The 20915-nt window shown below is 43.0% G+C and overlaps 1 protein-coding gene across 6 annotated transcripts in view; it reads left to right on the top strand.

The window, feature by feature from the left end:
* The first annotated feature begins 1341 nt into the window (after window positions 1-1341).
* Window positions 1342-20915, top strand: part of myt1b (myelin transcription factor 1b) — a 41500-nt gene continuing 21926 nt past the window's right edge. For 3 of the 6 annotated variants that reach the window (XM_087834484.1, XM_087834486.1, XM_087834483.1), the window contains exons 1-6: window positions 1342-1450; window positions 9950-10056; window positions 16187-16241; window positions 17947-17977; window positions 19066-19128; window positions 20417-20778. In XM_087834484.1, the coding sequence (XP_087690610.1) occupies window positions 1426-1450; window positions 9950-10056; window positions 16187-16241; window positions 17947-17977; window positions 19066-19128; window positions 20417-20778 (643 nt within the window). In that variant the 5' untranslated portion in view covers window positions 1342-1425. The other 3 variants (XM_087834488.1, XM_087834487.1, XM_087834485.1) reach the window with 3 other exon arrangements.

Here is a 20915-nt window from a genome sequence, read left to right as displayed (position 1 = left end):
AGCTTACTCTAGTAACATATAGTTATTTGCTAGCGAAGCTTATACTCTAGTTAAGGATAATGAAATTTAGTTTAATTCACTTCAATTGAGTAAAAATGTATCTGAGTTCAGCTTTATCTCAGGCTTGTGAAAAATAATTAAGTGGAGTATTTTTAGTTTAGTTTATTTTTTTTTATAATTTAGTTTAGCAACAAATATTGTCAATATAAAAAAATACAATATGTAAGCTACATAGTGTATTTGTGTTTAAAAAAATATTTAATTTAGATTAAGAGTTTGTTTAGTGTAGTTTGTTTTGTTTCAGTGCATTTATTAGTGAGCAGTGATTCATTTATTTAAACTGTAGAGGATGAAGGGAGGCTAATCTGAGATGAGCTGGTTTTACATTAACACTACAAATTTTTAAAGTGTAGACAAGCACACGCCTCCATGAAAGGAGAGGATATTGTTTGGCAATGTGCAACTCTCTTCAACAAACAATAGCAATAAGCAATCAGAACATTAAATGTACATGAAAAGGCTGTAGAATGTGTTGAGGTTGCTTTACCCCCATTACATCTTGGAGAGATGGGGATGGGGGTATTGGGAGCAAGCAATGGGAGAGCTCATTATCTGGCAGACCATCTGCTATTGGGAGGGAGGAACTGTCTGTCTGTCCCAGACACAGACGCTCTGAATAGGCCTGGAGTTCCAGTGAAAATGGTCCTCTAACTTCCCTAAATTAGCTGTACATCTGGTACATTTGGTCACACGTGATGAGGGAGGCTGGTGGAAACTGACCAATCATGTTTAAAAAAAAAAAAAAGTAGAGAAAAGAAAAGAGATGTTGCTAACATAAGCAGAATGTAGAAAAAAATATACCTTGCTTTAATTCAATGTTTGTTTACAGCTAGATTCATCATTCTGCAGCTCAGTTCTGCTTCATTACGTGTCCATGCAGTTGTCCACGAGTTTGTGGTGGACTTGTGAGATATTTTTGATCTAATCCCGCGAAGCTCTTTGTGCAACACGTTTGAATCTATGTTTGATGTCTGTGGAAGTTTTCAGTGCAGCAGCATGTGCAGGTTGATGTAAATGAAGCAGATGAGAGTTTATGTGCATTCAGTCAGATCGCTGGGGGAGCGTGAGTGTGAAAAGTTGCCCGGCGCAGCAGATGCTCTTTGTTGCTGTTGTTCGGGCTATTGTTGTTGAAAGCTGACACTGAAGGGGCGGGATAGGCTCCAGCTCTTGGCAGCAGGAGGGCAGCCCTCCTTCCTATTGGCTCCCGCGCGTGTCGGTCAGTGGTCTGTCACCGCCCCTCGTCACTTCGTCGGCAAGTTGAAGTAAAGTTTGAGCAACTTTGTTAGGCTGAAGTAAACTTGCCAGCAGCACTTGACGGCCGCTGCGGGACTTTTCAGAGGGACCGAGAGAAGGAGCACCGCAGAGATGAAGCTGTGCCGCACTTTTCTAGGTTCGTATCGCTCACTTTTTTAAACTGTAGAGGAGCAACTTTGAAACTTGGTGTTTAAACTTTGTGTCTCGGCATCTCCATCTCTCTTTAGAATCATTGTGCTGACGCAGATATAAACAGACAGTCAACAGACACGCTCCGGAACTTTGTTTTAAAAAGTTGCAGCAGCTCTGTTAGCGTCCAAGAAATAAATAAATAGAAAATTTAAAAAAAAAAAAAATCCCTTTCGAGACATTGTGACCATCGCTGTACTGAATTAAAAGACGCTTACAGCTATGTCTGGTTACACCAGTTGTAACTTTAAAACTTCACGGGGCAAACTCATCGCATGCAAGCATTTCGAAATAAACTTAAGAAATGTAAACTTGAGTTCTGAGCACACAGCAGAGATAAACTCCAGCCTCCAGATAAAAACTGGCCAGACAAAGGACAGTTGGTCCCTGGGGGACCGTGTGGCCCCGGTACCATGGGGACACTGCCAAAGCTGCGGGCTTATTAAAAAGTTTTTTTTTCTTTCTCTCTCTCGGAGTGTGTGTGTGTGTGTGTGTGTGTGTGTTTAGTCTGTCGGCTTGTTCCATCTGTCGAGGGACTATAGGGGCCTCCCCCGGTCCCATCCTAAGCGCTCACTCAGCTGCTGCCCCCATGTAATATTTATACTGGCTGCCTGCACTCCGCACAATATAGCCACCATACAAGAGCTATAGTGCTGCAGGCCTCTGCCATCTGCATCTGCAGACAGACTTTAGAACAACAGAGGAACAAGTTTTCCCAGCTCGTGCACCGGCTGCTCGATTACTCACACTCAGCCTTTAGAAGAAAGTTTTTGTTTTCAGTTTTCATTTCTTCAAAATAATAGCCACAAGGGGCGACCGATTACAAATGTTAAACTGTGCCAACATAGGCTTATACAAAGTGACACGGTGTATTTTACTTTTTCTTTCCGAATGAGGTGAGTTTACCCGTGTCTTACCCTTCAAAATAAAAGGCAAGAACAAGTGAATGGCTTGATATTGTAAAGTTTTCAAACGTATACATTAAATAGGTTTAGATCTGTCCATTCATGAAAGTGATATTTATTTATTTATTTATTGGGGGGGGGGGGGGGGGTCAGTTTGGGGTGAGTATGGAAAATAGTTTTATATATATTTATATATGTTTTCAACGTAAAAACGTAAATACATTGACTATAAATACGAGTCATTAGATATTTAAATTAAAGACAGTTTAATTTTCAGTTGCTTGGACTTATAAAAGCTGCATTCTGCTTTGTTTATTTCAGTTTATATTAAGGATGAAATGATTGTACTTTATTTTGTCAACGTTTCCGTTCAAAAAAATAAATAAAATGCAGTGGTGATATGATAAAGTTTTTAGACCTTTAAATGGAATAAACATTAGTTTTGGATATTCATTTTCATAGATTTGGCATTCCGTTTTGTCTGTATTAGTTTATAACGAAGGCAAATATGGTTCAAGTTTTATCCTTCAAAATAAAAGCCACAACAGTAAAAAAAACACCAACAACAAAAACCCACCCACTTGGTACTCTTGTGACAGTGTGTTCAACAGTATTGAATAAAGTTTACATGTAAGCATTCATATTATTAGTGTAAAATGATTTTACTTGAAACCATAAGATTTACCTTTTAAAATAAAATGTGAAAAACTGACAAGTTTGAAGCAACGTTATCGATTATTGGGACAAATGGAGCAATATTCCCTATTTTTAAAGGTGAAATATTATCATTTTAAAAATAGGACATTTGTTTGATGCCATTAAAGTTAGCTGATGGTAGATAGTTAGTGTCAACAGTGGGCAGACAAACGCTTTTGTTGCCTCAACAATGAGCTGTAGTAGATATTGTTTGCCAGAGCTGTCCACGGTTCTGAACACGCACAGAATCTCTGGAGCAGCACTTTGGAGCTGTCCGCAGTGCTGATAGCAGCGAGCGATTGTGATTTGAGGCCTTTTCTCTCTTCTCTTTTACCGCCAGAAACCCTCCGTGTGTCTCTAGTTCACACCTGACCTACAGGCCTCAACTTTGCGACACCGGTCCACCATGTGCTGGATCATGGCCCGGGATATTTCCTATTCCCCCCCCCCCCCCCCCCCCCTCTCTTTTGTTTATTGGGTTGTCGATGGCGTTGTTGTGAATCCCTTCTCTCTCTCTGCGTGTCTGTTTCTGCACACCACTGTCTGAAATCATACTGATGGCGGCGTGCACGGCCGGTGATTGATTTCAGCTCCAATGCATAACAATGGGATTTCACAAAAAGAGCCTGCTGCAAAGAGATAAGAATTTAATAGAATTTCTGAAAGCTGAAGGTTGGGCTTTTTGAATATTCCCTACGTGCGCGGCGTGGAGACAGCAGATAAAGGATGGCATTTGTGGGGACTATTCTCAAATGGCTTGTAATGAATGGTTGTCATTTCCACTAATGGTTTGAAAACGGCAAAGCAAAAAGCATGATGTGAGCAACATTTGGGAGTGACTCCAAGTTGCTCTGTTAAGACCGGCTGTTTGTTGTTCGGAGCTGCGGCGGTCAGCCTAAAAACGATGAGCAGATCAGGAAGTGAGAGTGATTAGTTGTCTTAGTAAACTCCTGCTTCTCTTTTTATTCAAACCAATATCGCACTTCAGTCCTTTCGTCGCCTCCCCTGAGCATAAATATTTTTTATGCTCGGGGGAGACATATAATCCCCCTCTTTGCCTATATGTCGTTAACCCCCACCCCCTTCTTCCCATACGGAGGAGTTATCAGATGCTGTCAGCGCTGCGCGCATATCCAGACTCTGCTACTACATCAATTCACGGTCCTCGACTAAAAAAAAAAAAAAAAAAAAGTCCCCCTGAATGAATTATTGGACGGTACCACTTTCCGGGGTGCGTTGGGGGTGGTGAAGGATTACAGTAATGCTTTTGGGGGACATCAAGAACTTGTCAGCGGGTGAAATGTATAAAACATGAGCTAATTCTGGTGTCTAATATTGTGTTGGAGCCCAGAGGCGTAGAGATGCTTCACCAACGATTACACGCTGATAATGGTGTTTATGGGATGTTTGGAGAAATGGAAACTTTATTTTCATATGTGGGAAATGGCGCGCAGTTAGAGTCAAATCTGGTTTAAAGTTGTACGTTTCGCTGGCCTGAGAGATGCTAAGGAGAGAGGAAGGACGAAAGTCAGGGAGGGGTGTGTGTTTGTGTGTGTGTGTGCACATATGCCCATTGAGTTAGTGTGTAGTAAGAGGGGACTTCAAGCCCTGCCCATCTGATGCTGGAGGTTTTACTACAGCTTCCGTGATGTCATGGCAAAGGGCGGAGGGAGGAGTTGAAAGGGGCGGGTGGGGAGTTGAGAGGGGATGGGATGGATGGAGGGAGGAAGGGAAGGGTGGAGGGAGGGGGTGGTACAATGGCTCATGAGGGAAAGGTAAGTCAATATTACGTTTTTTCTCCCCTCCTCGCTGACAAAGGCAAATGAAGCCATGTTTTTTGCTTACAAACAAGTAACATCTTAACGCCCGGATACGGAGCCGTGCGCCGATGCGCTGCGCAGGAGAGGCCGGTGCAACCTTCAGCTCGCTCTTCTTATTTATCACATCTGGACGTTTGGAACGGGATAGACGATTGCTTTTTACAAGAAAAAAACAAACACATAGAGCTTTTACTCGGGATATCGTGTCTCTTTAAAGAAAACTACTTGGCCTGCAACTCTGAAAAGAGAGCGAGAACGCGGCTCCGAAACCACAGAGGAAATATTATCGGATACAGGTAATCAGAAATGTTTTGAGTGTTTAGATTTGTGATGATTCATCTGGAATTACCCAGCTTTTGTGCGTGACTTTGATTCTGTGTGATATTTAAAAGCATCCCCCCACAGCGCGATTTAGCACCGGTTTAGTGTTGATGTCACATTTTTATATTTCCCAATTCCCCGGTGTGGATTAAAACTTACCCACAGCTGCGATCTCCCCACAGTTTGACCTGATTTTTTTTCTTCTTTTTTCCATTTATTTACGTTGTCAGCTGCTATTAGTATTTTCCGCTCAGGATGGAGATGAAGCTATATTTTAGCCCCTTCCATGCTGCGTGTGTTTACACCGGCGCCGTGTAATAAGTGGGAATAAACCAACTATGGCGCTTTCTCGGAACCTCAGTTGATACGTGCACTTCTCTGCCACTCTGCCCGTGTCGAATAGTTCATCATCAGAGTGTGGGGCTTGAAGAAGACACACTCAGTACGATGCTCCATCCTCTGCTCCGTCCTCTAGTTTCACCTTCCTGTCTCCAGGAATAAATTTGCTCGTTTACTGTACCACGTCCCACCCTTTCTAGTAAATTGAGATATGTGTGCAGAGTTTGTATTATTAGAAAGGTAGCGCAGCAGGAGTCCTGCGTGTGTTTGTGTGTGGACAGATGGATGGATGGAGTGAGGGTGATTTCGAGAAAGAGAGAAAGGCAAAGGGAAGGATGGAGGGAGGGGTTGACCATTTGATCCTCTGCAGCAAAAAACAGAGATGCTCTCTTCAAATGTCAGCCGCCTTTAGTAGTGCGCAGATGAAAAAAAAAAGTCCTCAGAAGCGCACTGAAAATAGACGCCGGGGAGGGGAGCCTCGAGTGGCACGTTTCACTGGATCTTTTCGGACTGTGGCACGGTGCAGAAAGCGAGCCCGTGCGTCTGTGCTGTTGTTGTTTTTTTCTTGTTTTTTATCCCTCACACCCCCACTCCCTTCTCTTGCTCACCCAACCTTCTTGCCTTGCTTAGATGGCCGCGTGATGTGTGCGCCTCGCGGCTTGTCAAAGCACCCGCGTCCTAAGATGGAGGAAAGAGATGGGGCTGCCGATGATGGTGATACACAGAGTGTTATGTCACCCGCTCTTTAAGTTTCTCCCCACTCCTCTGTAGCAGTAGTAACCTCAGAAGAGAGTGGAAGAAACTTGAGCTGCCCGTCAGGAAAGCTTTCGGCGTTACTTTGCTTCCTGGTTTTCGCCGTTGGAAACGCGGACTTTAAACGGCAGAATGTCTCCGCTGCTTTTAAATATCTGCGGCTTTAAAATAGTTTTTACAATCTTCCTCTGGAGTTGGTTAAAGCTCATTTAAATGCATAGAAAAAGCATCCGCAGGCCTATTGTTTGGCTTAATGTAGAATAAATACCGAGCCACACATGTAATGCATCCTAGGCAGAAAAGATAAAACACCTATTGTTTTTCTTCTGTTTACGTTTCCAGTGAAATGTAGCCTAGTTTTGGAGGGGGATTACCGAATTAGGTTATTGGTGCCTTATGCTGCTACAGCAGCGTATAGAGCTGCGTGTAGCAGCCTCTGATATGACCTGCTCCTGTGTGTGTGTGTGTTTGTAGTTACTGTGATAGGAGGAAAGCTCGCTATTTATGAAGGGTTGAATAGGCGATGGTGAGGACAGCAGGTGCCGGAGGAGGGAGCGCAATAAACGCACTGGAGGAGCAGCTGGGGCCAAATTGCACCCTCGTCATTCAAAGCCTATCAGAAATCTAAGCAATACAAGCAAAGGTCAGGGTTGGCCCTGGATTTCAGTAGAGAGGAAGCATTTCAACTGAAAGGCTGGAAATAATGAATTTCATGCCCTGCATTGAAATGGGAAATAAATAAAAAAGAAAAGTGAAAATTAATTTAAAAAGCAAGACAAAAGTGCACAGATTCTTCGAGAGAGGAGCGCAACTTGGAGAAGTGTTTGGAAAACGGAGAGGTACAGATTTTCAGGTGTGCGGCTCAGTTTAGTCTTAGAAGCAGCGGTTTGTGTCATTTTCTCAGAGGTCAAGGTGACCCTCAGGGGAGCTCCCCCCTCCTAAAAGCTGGTTGCCATGGTGCTGTTGCCTTTCCATCCAATCCCCATCACTAAACTGATAGTAGCATCTTGCAAGCTGCCCCTCTTTTAGTCACCTTTCCTGTTTAATTTGCCCTTTAAGCTAGGATCTTTAAATCACAAATTTTCTTTTCACACCTGCCTCATAATCTGGAAACTCTCCTTTCTTTTGTGCTTTGACACAAAGAAACCAACAGAGTAACATGAAACCACCCCGCCGGTGCACAACTTTTGATTTCTCGCTCCCGTCTGCTCAGCTTGCTGTAATCACACTAAGTTGTCTCTAAATCCTGCTTAACAGGGGGCCAGGGGTGTACAGCTGGCCCCAGCGCTGTACACACACTAATGCTGTTACAGACAGTTCACCCTGGTATTTAATCTAACTATGGATTTAGACCTCTTTGCTCTATTGTCCCAGTACAGTAAGCCGCAGTCCTGTAATGGTATTACTTGAGCCTAAACTTTGTTTTCAGGTAAAAGGTTTTCTTTTTTGGATCAGGTATTGATTCTTATCATTTATTTGCTTTCTGTGCAGATAACTGGCAAATTTGCCCCTCAATAACAAAAAAAACCCAAGCTAAAAACCCATTCATTTTGTATTCACTCCCACCTACCGTCTCAATTCTGATTAACCAAACGTCCCCGGTGAATGGCTAATTGTCTCATACTCCTCCAACTTTTGCTGTAAAATAATGAGCTGTGAGTCTTTTAGGTGGAGAAAGAGCAGCATGTGATCAAAGAATCAGAGAGAGCAGATCCTGAGCACGCGAGGTTCAAATTAGTTTTCTAATTTCCTTTTTTTTTGTTCTAAATTTAGCACAAGATGCCAAAGAAGGGTTAATTCTGACACCTCTTTCTGTGATGAATCGCTTCAGCTTTGGTTCCAGCTGTATTTTCTCTGTGTGTGTGTGTTTGCAGCACGAGGTCAGGACTAAGCAGAGTGAACGGGGGGCTGCTGACACACGGCCCCAGGCTATGTGTCCTAATAGAGTGCTGTTATATGTTTGGCATTTAGGAAGGGCTCTCAGCTCCTTGGCCCCAAAACTAACAATACAGGATGGATGCTCACTTCACTTCACTTTAAAAGGAGGGAGAAAGACCAGAGAGGAAGCAAAATAGGCATGGGAGTTTGCCTACTTGTGTGTGTATGTGTTTGTGTGGAGATAGCTGAGACAGAGATAGAGATGCAGACCTAAAGTATTGCTGCTGTAATCACTTTTTCACTCTGGGGTGGGGTGGTGGTGAAAGTTGATAAACAAGCATTTTGTAAATGGCTGAGCTTTGGTGTGTCAGGGTGTGTGTGTGTGTGTGTTGGGAAAGGGGAGGGGGTGTTCAAGGGGTCTGCTTCAGGACCCCTTGGATGCGGACACACAGCCTTTTGTTGTCTCGTCCACCATTGCTCTCACTGCTTTTAGTGCGCCACTCTCACTCATGGGTTCACGCACAGGACAGTCAAGCATGGAAATAAAGAATAAAAAAACTTAAGAGAAATGAAAAGGTATGGATGTAGTCAACAAAGACCGAGGATTTGTTCAGAGAGCTTTAGGTTTTGTTGCCTCAGAAGACTGCTGCAGGATATTTGAAAGAGCTGCATTAGTTATTTAAAAAGATTCTATCTTGAATTCCCACCACAGATTCTGAGTTCTGGGCATGATTGCTCTCAAGCACCACTGCAGCTTCCATTTACATTTTCAACAGAGTGGCCCAAATGCCTGGTCATACAGTCAGTCTAAGCTGAAGGACGCTTTCTCTTTCAGAGTGTTCTGTGTATCCAAGGTGAAAGCTAAAGGTTATATATATATATGTATACATAAATATATGTGTGTGTCTATCTCAAAAAGGATCAGATTTCACTGTACCAGCTCAGCAGTGCTTGAAAACCGAGTGGGAGAAAGAGACAGAGCTGAAGCGACACGAGTTGCAAAGTTCAGCCTTGAGCACTCCCAGAAAAAAGAAAAATCTACACTTTATTTCCCCACCTGATCTTGAAACTACGTCTCTGGTTTGTATTTAACACCTGCACTGGCATCGCTATGAGCACAAAGGGATTTGTAATACTGTGTTTGTCTCAGGCCGTCATCACAAAGATAAACTGAAGAGCTATTACCTTGATGAAAAAAGAGTGAGGGGGGGAGGAAGAAGAGCGGTTTGATTTATGTGCGATTCATTATATGCTAGCCATTCTTCAACCTCTCTCCCCTGACATTGCTCCCCAGCACCATCACCATCACCACTACCACCACCCCGTTTCTTCATATATACGCTCCCTGAAAAGCTTGATAAAAATGCACAAATTTGATTGATTCTAATAGTAGACTGACAGGGATCCCAGCTGGGGCACTTAACTGTGCCTCGATGTGTGTGTGTATGTGTGTGTGCGCGTGCGCCCACGAGATGCATACATACTTGTCCTTTAGTTAATAAAGGATCGTCTGCAGCACGCTTGAGTGCCCCAACCTTCCCTCAAAGTAAAACCCCCACCCTCTTCTCTCTTCCTTTAACCACACACTGCCCATCTACTGGCGCTGATGATTTCACATGACAACTCTCTCTCTTTTTCCCTTCTTTTTCTTTCTCCCAAATCTGTCCCCTCTCCTAACCCATCCCTTTCTTTTGCCCCACCTCTTGCTCTTGTTTCTTCCTTTTCTACCAACAGAAAATGAGTTTCGGGGCGAGCTGGTGAACCAGCGGTGGACACGAGGCGAGAGGACCAGCAGCCGCTGTCAGGCCTCCCAGAGACTGCAGAGCCATCGACCAATCATGGTGAGTGACAACACAGCCCCCTTGTACATCCCCACCCGCTTCATCACTCGCCACCACACCCCTTTCCAATCTGATTCTGCTTCCTGGGCATTTCCCTCCAATCCCCAACTCAGCAGGGGAAAGTCAAAAAGGGTGGAGGCAGATGGAGCAGAGGGCAATAAAGCAGGCTGTGTATATGTATGTGTGTGTGTGTGTGTGTGTGTGTGTGTGTGTGTGTGTGTGTGTGTGTGTGTGTGTGTGTGTCTTAGGGTGCAGGGTATTTTAGACAGCCATGCAGGACAGAAAAAACATGAATCAAACAGCACATCAAATCTCCCGCTTGGCCCTGCCCATCTTTTGCCTCGGCCCCACTCAGCTTAGTTAAGCTCAGCGTGGCACAGCTCAGCGTTTTCCTGCTACTGCTGAGTTCACTTCACAGGGTTTTTTTTCCTATTGAAACACAATAAAAAAAGAAACTCAAAAGGATGTCCTTGAGCTGCTCATACTTTTTTTAAGTGCATCATATTCTGCCTTATCAGCAGAGGAGAAAAATGCTCCCTTCCACCAACACCTCTTTTCTTCTGTTTAACCTGCTCTGCCGTGTCTAAAACTTCTGACCTGCTTTGCCATCCTTTCAAGGAGGTTTCTCCATTCTGAAAACAACAGTCTGACAGTCCTCTCTGAGATTTTCAGACACAGCCCAAATAAATTCCGGCAAGGACTCCCATTCTCAAAGCAACTCTGAACAAGGAAGGGACTAAAACGTTTACATTTTGAAACTGATAGCCACTGTGACATCACCGATGGGTTTTGGACCTGCAGTCGTAGTTTCCTGGAGTCAGAGGTAAATGAATTTGGACGAGAGGTTGAAGTTATTAGCTAGAAAGCCTGGTTTGAAAGCAGCATCTATCTGTGTGACTGAAAAGCACAGACCCACACATGTGAAGCAAAACTGTTGCTATTAATTGCTTATTTTGCTCAGAGCCCCCTTCCCGATTTCTTATTCTCTCTGTCGCACGTATATTTTAGATCATCAAACAAGTGAATACAAATCGCAGTTTTTATATCCCGATTTCATTTATTAATGGAAGAAAGCTATCCAAACCTTCCTGGTGCTGTGTGGAAAAGCGATTGCCCCTAAACCTAATAACTGGTTGGGCCACCCTTGACAGCAAAAACTGCACTCAAGCATCTGCGCTAACTGGCAATTGTCTTTCACTCCACTGTGGAGAAATTTTGGAGTGCTCTTCTTTGATGCCAAGGAATCTCAATTGGATTTAAGGCCAGACCTTGACTTGACCACCTCTTAACCTTTTTTTTTTTAGCCATTCAGAGGTGGACTTGCTGTGTATTTTGGATTGTTGCTCTACTGCATAAGTCAGGTGTACTTGAGCTTCAGGGCAGACTTTAGAATTTTCTGGTAGAGAGCAGAATTCATTGTTCTATCAATTATGGCAAATCACAGTGGTTCTGAATCAGCAAAACAGCCTCACAGCATCATACTACCACCACCATGTTTGACTGTTGGCATAATGTTCTTCTTATGAAATGCTGACACAAGCCTTCAATAAGATCATGTTATCAGTTATAGGGGACATTAGTCACTGATATTGCATTTGCTTTGACCCCAGGTGCTCCTGCAGCTCAGCACTTTGTCTTGCTGCCGTTTTGTCCTTTTGAAAAACTCCCGAGTCTCTTTAAAGCCCCTTTTTGTGCTCCTAGTAATTTTCTGCTTTGGAAGCTCTTTTGAAAAATATGCTTTTGAAATAATTTTTACCTTAACTGGGTTTTAGTCTTTGAGGGGAAATACCTAGAAAATGTCATAATTCTAAGAATTCTACTTTCATCATTAAGACCAACTTTTAGTTTTTTTCTTTGCACTGCAAATGAGAGCGACAATTAGATGGAACGAGATGGAAGAGAGTTTGAAGGAGAGAGGAGTGGAGGTTGTTTCCCCCTGGGCCCAGTAAAAGTAGTTTTGCTTCCCCCCTGATGGCAAGGGTTCATCTAAAGTGATGACTTTTATTGATTTGGTTTGATTTCTGCTACTGAAGGAGTGACAGAGAGGAGGAGAAGAAAGATGTGCTGCTTTCAAACACTACATCACGTGAAGAGGCCTCTGCCACTTATGATACCTTCTTATTGTCTTTTTTGACTTGCAGTAGAGATAGATGAAACAGACTGAGCATTAGCACCGAAAAGATGTTTAGTTACAAACCTTGAAATCACTCGAGGATGACTCACACTGTAAATGGCAAACCTTTGACAGCAGCTGACCCATTATGCAGTCACACATGCTCAGTCTTCTCGCGTGCTCCTTCCTCCCTGAATCATTAAAGTGAAGCTGTCAAGGGGCTCGACGTGCGACGGTCCAACATGGAGGCCGTGCAGAGGGAACTGTAGGCCCGCCTCTAATTGGCAGCTTCAGGTGATTTTTGGAGATGTCAGTCTTCTCTGTCAGTTGCAAACGCTTTCCTCCAACTCCTCTCCCTGTGTCGCAACCCCCCACCTTAACCCCCTCCTTTCCTCATCTACTCTTGTAAACCTGAAAATGAATAAAAGAGTCATTTATGTGCACCAGGGGACAGAGGATGACCTTCTCTCTGAAGTCATTGCCCCCAGCCAGCCATTTACATAGAGCTGTCAGAATGCAGAGCTGAGCTGAGGTCCTCCTGCACACAAAGAAGGACATAATTGATAATGTATAACACAGCCTGTAGGGAAGAGCCTTCCTCCTCCTCTTCCTCCACCTCTTCTTTTCTCCTTCTTCTGCTGCCACATTTCATCATTTCATACTAGTTAAACCCCACATCTCACACGCGCGCATATTGCCGCACACTCACAGCCTGACACACTATCTCCTTCTTTTTCATTCTCTGCCTTTCTCTGTTGTGCATAAGACATTGCTGGTACTGTGTAGGTCCACCTACATAGGTGCAATGTTCAAGGAGTCTAATTAAAAGAAAGCAAGGTAAAGGACAGGTTTTGAACATACCTTTAAAAAGGACCTTTTGAAAATGATTATAAAAATCAGGTGAATGCTTGCCTGGCTGCATCTGGATTCATTTGCAGTGACTTTGTGTTCATACAAATTTAATGAGCTGGAATTGAGAAAAAGGACAGGAAAGAGGGGAGAGCTCAGATGTGCTTACCTATTTAAATGTGCGTAGCTATGGTTACACAAACATGAAAGCAATGGGAGCCCTTTTCAGTCCAGGTTTTGATTCATCCAATGCCTATCAATATAGGGAGGAGGGAAAGGAAAGAGGGGGGAGAACTACAGGGGTAAGAGAATAGTATATCATCTTTTCATGAAGGAGGAATGTGTAGTTCAGTCTCATATGCACATATTCTGTATCGCATCTTCACAGACATCTTCTTTCCTTTCCAGTAAAACCCAGTCACATAAAACATAGATCACATAGATCTGTTTTCATATGTTAGCCTTTGATTCTTTGATGCATCTACTAAATCTCTTAATCACATTTAAGTATAACTTTACCTTTTGTAACTGAAAATCTAAATTGATTTAGAGGTTAAACATTTATTAGAAAGCTCTTTTTGTGTTTCATGTCTTCTATTTTTTCTCCAAATCGCTGCCTTGCAAACTGTCTGGCCACTCTGCTTCACTGGTAGAAAAAGTAATCATATCATATTGGTTAAGTAAAAGTAGCAATAAGAGCTGAAACGAGGAATTGATTTTTCAATTAGCCTCGTTGTTCAAAGGAAAAGGAGTCTGCAGCTGTTTTGATGACTGATTAATCTTTTCAGTCAATTTTCAAGCCAAATCAATTTCTTGTCATGTATGTTAGCAAACTTGGGTGTGGATAAATAAACAATTTTAGTTTGACAGTTGGGGCTTTGGGAAAGCTATTTAATTAAATTATAGGTATGGGTGTTAATATTACAAGGTTATATGCTGTATCAGTAATAAAATCTAAAATACCAACAAGAAAAAGTTGTGTTCATACAAGTATAGAAGCTGGTTATTATAAGCAAAATATATTTCTGCTCTACCACTTTTCTCTTTGAGGTATCGTACTATATGTCTTAACTTTTAGCTATTTTATCTCTTTAGCCATTACTTCTACCTAATATTTACATTCATTTTCAGATTCACTTAGATATTACTTTTACTTTTTTATTTAAAATACTGAGCTAAAGTTTTTAATGTTTAAGCTTGAGGGCTCACTTGGTTATTACATTTTCTCAGCACATGCTGTTTAGCTGTTTAGCTGTTTTAATATTTGACATTCATTGCTATTGATAATATTAATTTGTGCTTAGTATTTCAAATTAGACAAGCCATTCCACATTTTTTCTAAATCTAGTGGGGTTAGATGAACAGTATTCTCTTTGAGACAGAATGAGAAGGAGGAAACCCCCCCAAAAACAACAACTCCAAAACATGCAAGTGAAGTACAGGCAGCTTGCAAATCTATTTCTTATATTCCATGTCTGCGCTTCCATTCTAACAAGTGCAAACAATTGAGTGTAAGGAAATGGATTTGAGCTATATGCAGGCAGGCACGCACTTGTGTAGGCTAAAAGAGCATACACACATGACCGAGAAGTCATTACTGCACACTCATCCGCTCCTCTTCCCACACAGCACTGAGAGTGGAGCACAGAAGGAGTCAACTGCTCCCTTCAGGCAGGGCACAAAGCTGGTGCTTGTTGCATGACTTCTACACTAAGCGCTTGATCAAAAGAGCTGAAGCCAGAGTGGCAAGAGACAGTCTGTGTGTGTGCGTGCATGTGTGTGTGTGAGGGAGAGAGAGGGAGAGAGAGGAGCATAGGGCAAGGCAAGGCAGTGGATGCTCGCAGAGGAAGGGAGGGGCCTGTGCCTGCACCTGTACCTCCGGCCAAACACTAAACATTAATGAATGAAGTGCACCCTCTTCGGGAGACAGGGGGAAAGAAAAGCCCTTAACAAAAACAACAACAGCGTGTTTCATCCTCCTCTCATCCCTCTTTCCCTCCTTCTTTTCATAAGTAGTCTATTAGCAGGAAAGGGACATTGCCAAATAGAGAGAGGAGGAGAAAAAGACTACAAGAAACAGGGACCCCGTGTTTGAATCCCACTGTGGCTCTGCCAACTTGACTATAGAGAAGCAACAAAGCAGCTAAGTGGCTGGGCATGAAGAGGGGAGTACAGGCAACCGGGGGGATAAAAGGGTGGTAGACGAGCATAGGATGGAGGAAGAGTGAGAGAAAAAAAGGGGTAGACCTGCGATTAAAAAAAAAAATCTACCCAGAGTCCAGTAATCAAAGCTAATGGCTCCATTGTGTCTAAAAAGCATCTGATAGCTTTAGAGTGCATTGGGAGCAGTGTTCAGTGTGGAGAGGTAATGCTGAGGAGGTGTGGTCAGTGTGTGTGTGTGAGGTAGCAGGGTTAACACCTGCTCCTTTGTGCCTTAAAAGCTGAGCCAGGAGTTAGTGGCAGACCCAGCACACACACACACACACACACACACACACACACACACACACACACACACACACACACACACACACACACACACACACACACACGTCCTCTTCTTAAAAGGGTTATTACAGTGGCTTTCTGGCTGCCTGTGTGTTTTTGCTTTATTATTATATTCAGCATAGTTATGATTGTCAGTCCCTTTGCTTACAGGGGCCATGGCCCCTCTGCGTTCACCGCCTGTTGCCTCTCTACAGACTACAATCATGAGCACCACTCAGATGCAGGAAATTACAGGGGGAGTGATAAGAGGTGTGTGAGGGGTGAGGGTGGGGAGGGAGCTAAAACGTAGCTTGAACAACCAAGTTTGTTTTTTCTTTCTACACCATGCTGCCCTTATAGTAGCCTAAACGAGACTGATGTTGGCCCTAGTGGGTTTTAAGGTTTTTAAAGCATACTAAGTGAGTGAGGTCGGGCGAGCAAAGGAGAATTAAAGATATGATCATCTCTTTGTGTCAGAGCTACCTTTGGTGTGTTTTAATGGGAACTTCCTGAGCGTGGGTTATTATAGTCGTTGTTTTGAAGGAAGACAAGTGCAATTAGCTGTAGATGTGTGGTGGAAAATAGTGAGAGCATTGAGAAATTACCTCTGATGGTTTCTTTCCCCCTCTCCTTCTCCTCTTCTTTGCTCTCTCTGCTCGTGCTTTCTCCTTTTCTTCACAGATGAGCGTAGAGGGTGACGATAAGCGAACTCGCACTCGGTCCAAGGGAATCAGAGGTGAGTGTCGGTCACTCAGGCCCAGTCTTCAACAGTTACATTTACAAACACTCCTTCACAGCCAAGCATCTTTTCTGCTTTTTGACAAGTGTGTGGGTTCGTGGACTCAGAATGTATGTTTGTCTGTACACATAAACATGAGTGACAAAGACGGTGAATAAAAAAAGGCCTCTGCGTGTCTTTACTCAGCAGTATGTACACACACTGCTCTCCAACATCAGAGCTTCTCTGTAGTATTGGCTGTAACACGTAACACGTGGAAATGTCTGCCCCAATATTAGCAAAGGCTAATTTGCTCCTCTAAGTAAATCTGTACATGTATGTGTTTACTGATTCCTCAAGTCTCTGCAACTCTGCTTTAAGGATGAACACCGTTCTCCCAAAACATATTTGGTGCTGTAATAATGGTGTTGGAGAGGTCTGTCTTAACACATTGCTCCAAATCCTACCATAGGTGTTCAATTATGTCGACATCTGATAAGACCAGAGCACGATTCTAATCATTTTCATCCTCATTATAAACCATTCAAGTTGAGCCCTCATACCCAATGTATGACCCTTCTCTCTAAGGGCACAAACAATGAAAGGAAACCTTGTGGCTTTATGTGTACGTGCTAATGCCCACTGAACAGATCAGTAATATTGATGCATTACTTTTGAGTCATAACTCCTAGAATATCACAAAAACCACAGCCCTTGCTACTCCATATTTTTTTAGTCCACATTTGCAAAGCCAGTGTGTTTATGTGTACAAACACATGTAAATTTAATGTGCACTTGAATGAATGTGTAAATATCCATATTGATATGTGTGAGTTCCTTGGTGTGTTTGCATTTGCACGTGTGTTTGATGTTTAGAAACAAGACAGCAAAGCAACAGTTCACAGGGCGTTCAGAAGGCGTCCAGTCATTCCAACTGCATGATGAAAGACTGAGAAACTACGATGTTGCATGCGCGCACGCACACACACACAAACAAAAAAACTTGTGTGTGTATGCATGTGTGCATGTGTCTCAGTGCTCTTAGTGTATCTTGATACCCAGGCTATTTCTGACATGTGATTAATGCATGTGATATTGGAGGCCAAACTGAATTCTCCAGGATCCTATTGTTTTTTCATTTTGGCTTCAAATGAAAATAGGATATTTCTCCAAAAACTCGTTCTATCGCTCAACTCCCAATCGATGCCCACAGCCGGCAAGTGTGCGCGTGCTCTATGGGAGCAGAGCTTGATTTATGTTTTGAAGGCAATTACTATAAGTTGGCCCTGAATGAAATGCTGTTTTCTCCTGATGAAGGCAGTTTTCCTTTTAATTTCTTTTCCCCAATTATGGTAACTAAAGTGTAACAATTAATCACGTTTTATTGCTGAAGTCTGCATATAACTGTCACTTTTTCTGAACGGTGCTGTGCAGTTTGGCTGATTTAGCCTTTCTGTTTGTGTGTGTGTGCCTTTTTTATGCAGCATGTTTGCTTTACTCTTGTTTGTTTTACATTTAGATGTGTATGTGTGAACCCAGGAGCATGTAGGTGTGTTTTAGGATTTTTCGGCATGTGTGTGTGTCTAAGCCTCTATGAGGAATCCTTCTGGGATTCGTATACATTTGTGATTTATTGATCTGAGTTTCTTTTAGCAGCGCGGCGTTCTGAACAGTTGTTCACCTTTGTTCTCTCTCTCCATGACCCCCCCCCCCCCCCTTTCAGTTCCTATTGAGCTTGTAGGACAAGAGCTGAGGTAAGGAAACACCTTCATCTTTGTGCAAATCCCTTTCATAAAGTTCTTTTATATATCCCGCCAAACCCCCACCTCGTATCTCCCCCACCCTGGCACTCATACACTCACTAACGCTGCGTCTTTAGATGACGCTGTATATTATTCTTTTTCTATTAGTCATTATCAGCACTTCTCAGTTTGTGGTCAGTGCCTCCAACAGGCTGCTATTGATTTCTTGCAGCCTATGAACACATACAGTACATCCAATGAAAAAGGTGTACAATCTTTTTGCAGTCTGATCAAAGGATGCAGCACAAGAAGAGAGGACTGTGAAGGGCTATTATTTAGTTTTTTCTCCCGCCCTTAGCTCCTCTCCATAGTTTCCCACTCAGGGACCAGCTTTCAGGGTCCACAAAAGCCAGTCATCGCCCTTCCTTGCCCTCCTTCCAAATGATTTTTTCATCCTCTCTCATTTTGTCACACTTCACCTCTGAGCATTGATCTCTACTCAGCACTCCAAAAAAATACTTGAGGTTTTGGCATTAAGAAAAAAAAAGAGGCCAGAGAGTGGCTGATTTAAAATGCAAATGCAGCATTTTTTAATAAGTGAAATTAATAATAAGGATAATTGGAGTAATAAAGGGCAATTGCTGGGGGAAGTTAATGAGAATTGAAATGAGCCATCCTGAGGGGTCATAGCAACCTGAATCAAAGGAGAGAGAGAGAAAGAAAATAGAGTGAGCGAGAACTGATGATGATGACTGGTGAAGAGAGCAGAGCAGGGGAAATTACAGCAGGCCTCGGCTGATCCTTATCTCTCACAGTAACAGGATATAGGCCAGGGTTGATGTATGACAGAGAATATTATGTTTTCTCCTGCATGATGCCACCTGCATTCATGCATTATGTGTGTCTGGTAGAAGAGTGGGGACACGTGCGTTTGTGTGACACATGCGCTCAGATTGCATGTCTGTGCTTCACTTTATTTTGTTTGTCTTAATTGACCTTTTCTTTTTTATTTACTGCTTGTGTTTATCATTGCTACTGCACAGGGACTAAAATGCACCCGTGCCTTAAACATATCTCTAACCTCCATCCATCCCATCCAGCTGCCCCACCCCTGGATGCAATGGCTCTGGCCATATCAGTGGGAGATACTCACGACACAGAAGGTAGGGCAGATTAAAACCCCACCCTCTGTCTCTCTGTCCTTTGTCTCAGTCTTGTCTGTCCTCTCTGTTCTCTGTCCCATATCATCTGCTTTGTGCTTTTATTCGGCATTACTCGCTGTTTTGTGTCTTTGGACACAGCCAGGCTAGACGTTTGTTAAGCTGAGGTAAGCTACATCTTTTAGTTTTGTAGTGTTAATAGTATGATGTTACTGAAGTCAAGTCATGAGACAAATGGTCCTCTTTTGCAGTGCTAATGGAAAAGAATGTAGCAGAGAGTTAGTTGTTTACATTCAGATCAGAAGAAATCAAGATCAGGTTCAACAAAAGTGTTTTTGACAAGAGAAAAAGCACAGATTAGAGGGAAGTTGATTGAGGATACGTTTTTCTGCTTCATGTCCACATTTCCTGCTTTTACATCCCCCAGTCATAAAATGAATCTAGTTCTCCCACTCATTGCTATCCTTATAATTCCTTCTGATTATTTGTAAAATAAAGATAGAAATAGAAAAAATAGAAAAACCAAATGGTAAACTGCACAGCTTCTGGGGTTCCTCAGCACCAGTTTGATTCTTTGTTATTTAAATCGCAGATGGAGACAATGTGAATGACTTTTAAAGATACTTACTGAATCAGATTGCAAATAGAGCACATTCATTATGTCACATACCAGACTCCCACAGCATCTAAATCTAAACCTAAGTAATAAACCTTTCAGTGGGCAGTGGTGAAATGTGATTTCTTCAGGTGTTATTCCAGCCTCATTCCCCATCCCTCCATTCATCGTCTGTGTCGTTCGCCCTGGGAGATCCTGGGAGACTCGGGGCAGCTCACTGGCTTGTGACTCGTCTTTATTGAGGGGCAGATATTAGCTATCTGTTTACATGTGTATTTGTTCAGCAGGCAATTTTGAGATGCACTTTGTTTATAGATCGTTCCTCAGACTCCCTCAGCGTCTCCCAGGTGAGCGTAAGAAGGAGTTTATTGGATTTCACCCTCTGCTGCATCGCCCGCCCGCCTCTCCATACGAGTTGTTCATTAAACGTTCCACTCAATTGGCTGAGATTGGTTGTGATATCTGAGTCAGCTAGCATGGCGCCCCCCTCAGGCGTGTTGATTCATACTGGAAAAAGCAGCTCCATCCTGTTTCATGTCAGAAAAACACCCTGCCTCCTTCTGCTGTGGTTCTGTTAGACGTGTTAGGTTGTTGTTTCACTTATAACCCAGCTTGATTTTCTTAATTTTGTTCTCTCCATTTTCTTCTTGTCTTCTCCTTTTCCCCCATCACAAGCATTCTGGGTTGCCCAATAGCAAGAAAGCGCCGTCTAGATGAAGCAGAGGCAGAGCAGGAACAAGAACAGGAAACAGAACGGCCTGCCTCTAAGAGGAAGTCCCACCCCCTGAAACTAGCCCTAGATGAAGGTTTTAGTGCAGAGAGTGACGCAAGCAGTGAGGCTGAGGGCGATGGAGAGAAAACAGAAGGAGCCAAGGTAGAAGACGAAGTGGAGGAGACAGACACAGGTGTGGAGGAGGAGAGAGAGGAAATGACAGAACTCACACAGGACGGACAGACAAACGGTCGGGAGGAGAACACACAACAGAAAGAGAAGGAAGAGACGTATAAGAAGGAGGAGAACTTTGCAGCTGATGAAGGTATGAAACATAGCTTCTTGGTAACAAAGAGGGTTCAGTGAAAAATAACCACAGCATCAAAGGAGCACCTATTCATCATGTACTTCAATACTGAAGCAGATTAAGGCCAAGATACCTGACTTTAATTGCTTGATGGG

The sequence above is a fragment of the Neolamprologus brichardi genome, chromosome 20 (genome assembly GCF_056152115.1).
Source record: "Neolamprologus brichardi isolate AB-2024 chromosome 20, ASM5615211v1, whole genome shotgun sequence".
Classification (NCBI taxonomy): Eukaryota; Metazoa; Chordata; class Actinopteri; order Cichliformes; family Cichlidae; genus Neolamprologus; species Neolamprologus brichardi.
The sequence above is the reverse complement of the archived record's forward strand: the minus strand, read 5'-3'. Positions and strand labels throughout refer to the sequence as shown.